This window comes from Heteronotia binoei, chromosome 15, assembly GCF_032191835.1.
Source record: "Heteronotia binoei isolate CCM8104 ecotype False Entrance Well chromosome 15, APGP_CSIRO_Hbin_v1, whole genome shotgun sequence".
In the NCBI taxonomy this organism is placed as follows: Eukaryota; Metazoa; Chordata; class Lepidosauria; order Squamata; family Gekkonidae; genus Heteronotia; species Heteronotia binoei.
The window spans coordinates 17,439,063-17,447,539 of record NC_083237.1 but is presented as its reverse complement, the minus strand read 5'-3'; the positions used below and the strand labels follow the sequence as shown (position 1 = coordinate 17,447,539).

The 8,477-nt window shown below is 48.0% G+C and overlaps 1 protein-coding gene across 1 annotated transcript; it reads right to left on the bottom strand.

Annotated features, from left to right (window-relative positions):
- Positions 1–2,231: 2,231 nt before the first annotated feature.
- LOC132584234 (arylamine N-acetyltransferase, pineal gland isozyme NAT-10-like) lies at positions 2,232–4,449 on the bottom strand. Its single transcript, XM_060256053.1, has 2 exons — positions 4,210–4,449; positions 2,232–3,664 (listed from the first exon to the last, which is right to left on the bottom strand). The coding sequence occupies exon 2, from the start codon at positions 3,488–3,490 to the stop codon at positions 2,678–2,680; it is 813 nt and encodes a 270-aa protein (XP_060112036.1). The 5' UTR covers positions 3,491–3,664; positions 4,210–4,449; the 3' UTR covers positions 2,232–2,677.
- Positions 4,450–8,477: the final 4,028 nt, after the last annotated feature.

Genomic DNA, 8,477 nt, shown 5'->3' with positions numbered 1-8,477 from the left:
GTACTACCCTCCAGGACCCAAATGCCTACGTTCAGATTGGCTATTCTGTCTGAACTGGCCAATCGGGACACAAGGCATGTATCAATGTACATGCAAATGAAGGATCCTGGAGAGACCAATGGGGCAGATTCCCGCTGACTAAAAGAGGTGTGTCCTTCCCCAACTATGTTTATTGCCTGTTTTGCCTGATTGCTCTCCAGTTTGGTTCTTTCAATAAAGAAGTTTGTTGTTAGCAGGGGTAGAATTCTAGCAGGAGCTCCTTTGCATATTAGGCCACACACCCCTGATGTAGCCAATCCTCCAGGAGCTTACAGGGCTCTTAGTACAGGACCTACTGAAAGCTCTTGGAGTACTGGCTACATCAGGGGCCTGTGGCCTAATATACAAAGAAATTCCTGCAAAAAAAAAAAAAAAAAAAGCCCTGGGACTTGTTACCCACAGCTGCACTCACTTTTTAATCATGACTTTAGCAGATCTGTCCCCTTTATGTGCTGGTTTTCTGCTTGCACAGGCTTTTCTTTAAGCACACCACAAAAAGGGAAAGGGATGATAATGAACAAAGGAGAAACAAAAAGAAATTACACCACGTATCTAATAATAGAAACAGATATTATTTGCAGTCACCCGTATAATCATTCGATGAATTTTTCACAATAAATTTTCCATACGCTCATTAACAACATGCATTCAAGTTCACATATTCTGTTGTGGTCCTTAAGATTATATCGAGGCCTTTAAGCGCAACTCGAAAAAACTGTGAACCGCACTAGAAAAATGATCAAATTGCTTTTGAAAAGGACCAGCATTTTTTTTTAAACAGACTGCTGCAATGGTGTCTTTCCAAAATGTCACATCGGATGCCTCGAAGACAAGGGAATATTCAGAACTGAAACCCCGGCCTCCTCATGCCATGCCAGGCTCGCAGCTGCCAATCCTGGGAGCTTTTGAGGGGTGGGACTTGGCGGGAGCACCTGGGTCACTGTGACATCGCTTGCAGATGAACACTTGGAAGTAGGGTTGCCAAGTCCAATTCAAGAAATATCTGAGGACTTTGGGGGCGGAGCCAGGAGACTTTGGGGGTGGAGCCAGGAGACATTGGGGGTGGAGCCTGGTACAAGGGTGTGACAAGTATAATTGAACTCCAAGGGAGTTCTGGCCATCACATTTAAAGGGACAGCACACCTTTTCAAATGCCTTTCTTCCATAGGAAATAATGAGGGATTGGGGCACCATATTTTGGGGCTCATAGAATTGGACCCCCTGGTCCAATCATTTTGAAACTTGGGGAGTATTTTGGGGAGAGGAACTAGATGCTATACTAAAAAATTGGTTCCTCTACCTCAAAAAAAAGCCCCCCCAGAGCCCCCAATACCCACGGATCAATGCCCCATTATTCCCTATGGGAATCGTTCTTCATAGGGAATAATAGAGTGCCCAGTAGACATTTCCCTCCCCCCCACACTTTCTAAAGCGGGGGGAGGGCCTCCAAACCTTGGAATCCCCTGCCACCTCCCTCTCTCTCACACACAAATACTTACTAGATCTTGTTCCTGCAGAATATTCCTGCTTGCTCTGAAAACGAAAGCAAAAGAAAGAGAGGGGCCGTTCTCTGAGGAAACTTACTGATCTTTTCCCATGAAGCCCTTCCTGTTTCCTGCTGCCTGCTCAGCCTTAAAGGTACACATTTTAAAAACTGTTTGCAGGTTTCTAAACCTGCCGGAGCTCTAAAACTACAGGAGGACTGTGGGGGTGGGGCTTCCCCCGCCGGCCAGCTGGCTGGGGGCGGGGAGAAGCCTGTCAAAACGGGGGATCCCCCGCTGGGACCTGGGGGTTGGGAAGCCTACTTGGAAGTAATGTCACAACCCTGTAGGAATTTCCCCAATCTCTATAGTAAATACCATAGAGATTGGGGGAAATTCCTCGATTGTCACAGACAGGATGGCCAGCTTCCTGATGGGGCCTGGAGACTTCCCAGAATTACAGTGGATCTCCAGACTACAGAAATCAGTTCTTCTAGAGAAACTGGCTGCTTTGGAAGTCAGGGGGCCAGGCGTAGTAGGACAACCAGGTGGAGGAATGGGAGGTGGCCTGCAGCGACAGCGTGGTGCCACCTCTCTAGGAATTTCCAGAATCTCTATGGCAAAACTATAGAATTTCCAGCAATTCCTGGATGGGACTGGCATCATGTTCAGGGTTTCTTGGACATGATGCCACTCCATTGCCAGTGGTGATTTTTTTTCTTTCTTCTGCTGGCCACTTGGAGTGACAGAAGGCAAGAGCCAATGGGCGGTAGGAGATCTCCCATCCGCAGCAGTCACATGGCAACCATACTTGGGAGGGTGGAGTGTATGGTGTTATACTCCACTCCCCTCCCCAAACCCTGCCTTCCACACACTCCATCCTCAAATCTTTCCCTAGTTGCTTCTTGATTAAACCAACCTGGGGGCAGCTCCACCTTGCTGTAGGAAGACAAAGCACCATGTGGGAATCATTTTTTTTCTATGCCTGAAACATCAAAATTGACTGCCCCTCCCCTTTCTGAAGTTAGAATGTTCTGGAACATCCTGTGATATGACATCAGTTCTGACAGAGACTGAAACCTGTGTGCAAAGAGATGATGTATAATCCAGTTTCTAGCCTGCTGTCCAAATCGGAGACCCGTTTCCCTTCTACCTTCTCAGCCTTCTTCAGGAGGTGGCATGATCTTTTCGTCCTTTGGCTCGAAGTCCCTCTCCAACTGAATCCCAAATTTCTCACGTAGGACGGCTGGGATCTCAGAGCTTTGCAGTGGGGTCTCCGTACGTTTCTCCCCCATTGTGGAGATGAGACGCCATCCCATATAGGTAAGGCGCCCACCGTCTTCCTGATGCAAGGAACAGAAGGATTTGCAGGGGAAGATAGAACTGGGCGAAGTCTGGTGATAAAGGCACATGTCAGCAAAATCCTCCAACTTCTTCTCCTCAAGGGTGAATTGATACAAAGGTCTCCCGTCCTTGCCAGGAACTTCCCGGCGCTCCAAGACCCAAACTCCCCCCTTGTTGCCGAGCCAGAAGATGCCCCCATCTTGGACTTGTTCCGAGTCCGGCTTCAACTCCAGTGGCTCTAGAAAGGCTTCCCCAAAACCGACATCACAGAGGAACGAGCGTCCATCCAACTGGACCAAAATCACCATATGGTCCAGAGGGGGGCCGTAGTGTCCCGTGAAACGGTTCCGAACGCGACCGGACACTGCTTTGGTGTCAAATCCCAGCGTCTGCAGCAGCCACAAGAAAAGCCCGTTCAGCTCGTAACAGAAACCGTCCCGGTGGCAGCGGACAATCTTGTCGTAGAGAAGGGGCAACGTCAAGGAGATTGGCTCCCCACAGTGGATGCTCAGGCTCCCAAAGGGCACGGAGAGGAGATGGCAACGGTGGAGACGGCGCAAGGTCTCCAGAGAAGGCTGGGCGGGACCCTTGTACCCGATCCGTAATAGATATTGGCTAACGTCCATGTTGTCCTGACCTGGATTCCCCGGCAGGCCTGGTCTTGTCAGATCGCAGAAGCTAAGCAGGGTCAGATGGGGTCAATATTAGGATGGGAGGCCCCCAAGGAAGTCCAGGGTTGTGATGAAGAGGCCAAGAAATGACAAACCACCTCTCTTGCCTTGAAATCCCGACAAGGTCACCTACAATGAAAATAAAAACTTTTTTTGGGGGGGGGATTCAGCTGTGACTTGATGGCAACCCTCTCCCCCCCCCCCTCTGCATCTCAGAGTGGTCACAATCTCCTTTACCTTCCCCCCAACAACAGACACCCTGTGAGGTGGGTGGGGCTGAGAGAGCTTTAACAGAAACTGCCCTTTCAAGGCCAGCTCCTACGAAAGCTATGGCTGACCCAAGGCCATTCCAGCAGCTGCAAGTGGAGGTGTGGGGAATTAAACCCAGTTCTCCCAGATAAGAGTCCACACACTTAACTGCTACACCAAAGACGAACTCCTTTGCATATTACGCTACATCTCCCTGATGTAGCCAATCCTCCAAGAGCTTACAGGGCTCTTCTTACAGGGCTTACTGTAAGCTCCAGGAGAATTGGCTACAACAGGGGTGTGTGGCCTAAATATGCAAAGGAGTTCCTGCTACAAAAAAAAAAAAAAGCTCTGCTGAGCAGGATGCAGAAGCGACAGGAGTCAGGAATCTACTTTATGCTCCCTCCACTGACAGCTCATCAGACCTGATTTTCTCCTCCAACAAGTCTTCTGGCTCAGGGATCTCTAATTCATAGTTGACAGCTCAGCCAACCGTATTTCCAGTCCAAGAACCCAGGAATCTTGACTCCCGTCTCCTCCTGCCATCCTGGCTGGCTCAGTTCAAAGAGCATGACTCCGCTGGAATTTCTGGAGTTCCTCACGCTGGTTGGCTTAGAGCAAAGTCCTCGGTTTCACTATAGGAAATGAAAGGGAGAGCAAAAGAGGAAATGAGTCCTGTCACGTGACCCCTGGGCACTGCAAAGAGCCTATCCAATAGCTTTGCCTTTGACTTTATGATGGCATCTTAACCCCTAGGAGTCTCTGGCTGAGGAAATCAAAGAGGATATAGGACCAATCACACAAAACAGCAATGAAATGTGGGATTCTCTGTCTGTCTCTGTCTGTCTGTCTGTCTGTCTCTTTCTCTCTCTCTCAAAGTGTTGTGTTGATTGTGCAGCAGCCAGATATACATGTCCTGAGTGTACGGCAGTTAGCAAATCAGTTAACCTTTGGACTATTCTTTTCTGAAAGACTGGGGATGTTTAGATAACTCTTGGCAGCTTCACAAAAAATGTATTGAATCCGGTGTTGGGACAGGCGCTGTCCATGAAACTAGCTTAAATGTATAGATAATTCCTGTAGCTGTTGTAGGGTGTTTCCGCATGGAGGCTGCCCTATGCACTGCTGCTGGAAATGAAGGAGTTTGCAACAGCAACATTGTTTCACACAGGGCATTTTTGCAGAAAAAGCCCAGCAGGAACTCATTTGCACATTAGGCCACACCCCCTGATGCCAAGCCAGCCGGAACTGCGTTCCTGCTCAGAAAAGGCCCTGGATCCAAAGGAGTTAGCCATGCTAGTCTGTCACTGTAAAATAGTAACACCTTTCACGGAGCATAAAGTATAATAGATATGTTTGTGTGTGCTGCCCTCTGCTGGAGAGGATGTGTCATTCTCTCTGATTGTGTTGGTCTGTTTTAGATAGGATATAAAATTGAGAAGGAACCTTCCCAAGTCAGTTCTCCAGCCATGAATTAAAATGTAACAACTGGGATTTCACTAATGTTGGATTTAATGGTCCAATAAGTGAATGAAATGAATTACCCATGAATAAGGCAGAGAAAATGTGAGAACTGTATGGCTATGTTTCCTAGAGGAATCCTGGCTTTGAAAAGAATTGGACCATTTTTGCACACAGCTTACCTCGCAGTCACAATCCTGTTCCCTCCGCAGTGTCTGGTTGGATTTCCCACCATCTGCGCCGAAGTTACAGGAAGTGTCGCAGCTTTTGTGTAGCAAACGTAAACTGCTAAAACCCAGTTAACGTTTGCTACGCAAAAGCCGCGGCACTTCTTGTAACTCCGGCACAGATGGTGGGAAATCCTACAGACGCTGCGGAGGGAACAGGATTGTTACTGCGAGGTAAGCTGTGTGCGAAAACGGTAATACAGTTCTCTTTGAAGAGAAATACAGTGAGAGGGCTTCTAGCCCCACTGGTGGACCTCCTGATGGCACTTGCTTGTTTTGGCCACTGTGTGACACAGAGTGTTGGACTGGATGGGCCATTGGCCTGATCCAACATGGCTTCTCATGTATTTTGTGTATTGTATGTATCGTTTTGTGTGGGGGGGTATTGGTATTTGGATTGTTATGCAGTGTTTTCTATGAATTATTTGGATGTGAATATAATAAAAAATATAAATGTGAAAGAATAAAAAAACATGGCTTCTCTTATGTTCAGGCAGCTGCGCTGAAGAGGTTGTCAAACTGTCATTTTATCGAGACACTTCTTTAAAATCATCTCAGGCTTTGCTGGCTGCTTCCAGCCCAAAATGACACCAGGGCCGAAGCACTATTTTGTCGCATACACGTGCAGATTTGCTGCCATTTGTTGATTTTATCCGTCACCTGATCCTATTTCAGCTCAACTTATGCATCTTGGCTATGAGTAGAGCTTCCTAATATCTGCTCCCCCCCCCCCCCTTCTCCTGTAAGAAGGACCTGAGGAGGTTTTATTCCATTGTTTGTACTTGAAGAAATGTGCTTGCACACAAAAGCTCATACCGCGAATAAAACTTTGTTGGTCTGAAAAGTGCTACTGGACTCACACTTTGTTCTAGAATTTTTCTAGTTGTAATCCAAAAAGCCCTGATTGGGATGTCCTGATTTCATCCAATCTCAGAATCTATGCAGTTGTCGATCCTGGCCGGTGGATGTCCAGGATTTCCGCACACATGCAGCAATGGCCAACCACTTCTCCTGTCTTGAAAACCGCAGGGCTTTTTTTGTAGCAGGAACTCCTTTGCCTATTAGGCCACACACCCCTGATGTAGCCAATCCTCCAAGAGCTTACAGCAGGCCCTGTATGAAGAGCCCTGTAAGCTCTTAGAGGATCGGCTACATCAAGGGTATGTGGCCTAATATGCAAAGGAGCTCCTGCTGCAAAAAAAAAAAAGCCCTGGAAAACCCTATGAGGTTACTCTATGTCAGCTGTGATTCAACTGGACTTCCTACCTCCACTGTGACAAGAAGAGCAGCTGGATCAGCTTCTGGCACTTGCAACATTGGTCATCACAGCTTTAAGTGGGATTAAGATGTTCATTTGTTTTCTAGTTTCATGATGTTGGTGGAAAGAAGCTGAGGAGTGTCATTACACAATATCTGGATTTCTGAACATAAGAAGAAGAAAACCGCAGATTTATACCCTGCCCTTCTCTCTGAATCAGAGGCTCAGAGCGGTTTACAATCTCCTTTATTTTCTTCCCCCACAACAGACACCTTGTGAGGTGGGTGGGGGTGAGAGGGCTTTCACAGAATCTGCCCATTCAAGGACAACTCCTGCGAGAGCTATGGTGACCCAAGGCCATTCCAGCAGGTGCAAGTGGAGGAGTGGGGAATCAAACCCGGTTCTCCCAGGTAAGAGTCCACGCACTTAACCACTACACCAAACTGGCTAAGAACCAGGGCGACGCGAGATTAGAAGCAGCTCGGACTGGTGCGTCCAGAGCTGCTTCTAAATCGGACCGTTTTCAAGGGAGTTATCTACAGTTACTGCCAGTTCAGACCCCATTAATGTATATTTATAGTTAGGATTTTTGGCCCCACTGTGTATTTATTACTTGGCACTTGCCCACATTGAACCTCCTTTGCCATGTTGACACCCATTCGCCCAGCCTTGACGGATCCCTCTGGAGTGCCTCACAGTCCTCCCTGGTTCTCACCACCCTGAACAACTTCGCAGAGCGCATGAACCTGTAATAGCTGCAAGACAGACAAAAATAAGGAGGTGTGTGTCTCCCCTGCAGGGATGAAAAAATCATGAATTCCTACCTGTCTTGCAGGACTTAGAAGTTCAGGAGCCTTCGAAAGAAAGAAATGTGGTCACCTTAGGTCTTCCCTGCTTTTTCATCCCCCCCCCCCCCCGATCCCCCTCCCAGCCCACTCTTCCCAGCTCTTACTCCTGGTTGTCGCACACCACCGAAATCCCTGCTTTACATGCAAGTCAAAAAGGCTTGTTTACAACCCATGGTGTGGGCTTCTCCTGTTTCAACTAGCCCCGCTTTTGGCTCCTCCCTCAACCCTTTAAAAGTCAGTATGAACACCCCTCACCTATAGCCAGGCCTCCTGTAACGTGCAAAGGAATCCCTACCGGGCGCCTGAAGGAGCTCTGCTCTCTCCCCGCCCCTTCTTTCGAGAACAGGGACTTCTTTATCTGCCTGCTTCACGTGGCAGAGGGTGGCTATCAATGCTCTTCATGCAGCTCCTCTGTGACTGGTACACATCTGTTGTTCTTTGAACCTGCTGTTTCCCTAACAGCTGGTAGCTGATGCAGGCTTGCTTCTGAGTTAAAATTGGATTCGTGCTTCATTCTTACCTCTTGCCCAAGGCTTGTTTTAAAAATAAGAGCAATCTGCCCTTGGAGTCTACCTGTTGCAGATCTGCATGAGTTCCTGTGAGCCTGCCTCCACTGTGGACAGGTAAGGCTGCTGCATCTCTTCATGGAAAGGAGCTCATTAAACCCAGTGCAGAGGCACGAGGAGGCCTCGTTCACACATGCAGGTAGAGTGGTCTGCGTGATTAGATTGGAGATGGTGTTTTAGAATGCTTGCCCATGCCCAAACTTCCTGCAGATAGAAAACTAGCAAGACTATTATGTGCTGTTCTGTGTTCTTGCTCATATACTGTTCATAGTGTTAGTAACTGAAGCATGGTTCTACCCTCCAGGACCCAAATGCCTACGTTCTGATTGGCTA

What these genes read in the sequence shown, in the direction of transcription:
- LOC132584234 (XM_060256053.1), bottom strand. Translation starts at nt 3,490, where the DNA reads ATGGACGTTAGCCAATATCTATTACGGATCGGGTACAAGGGTCCCGCC.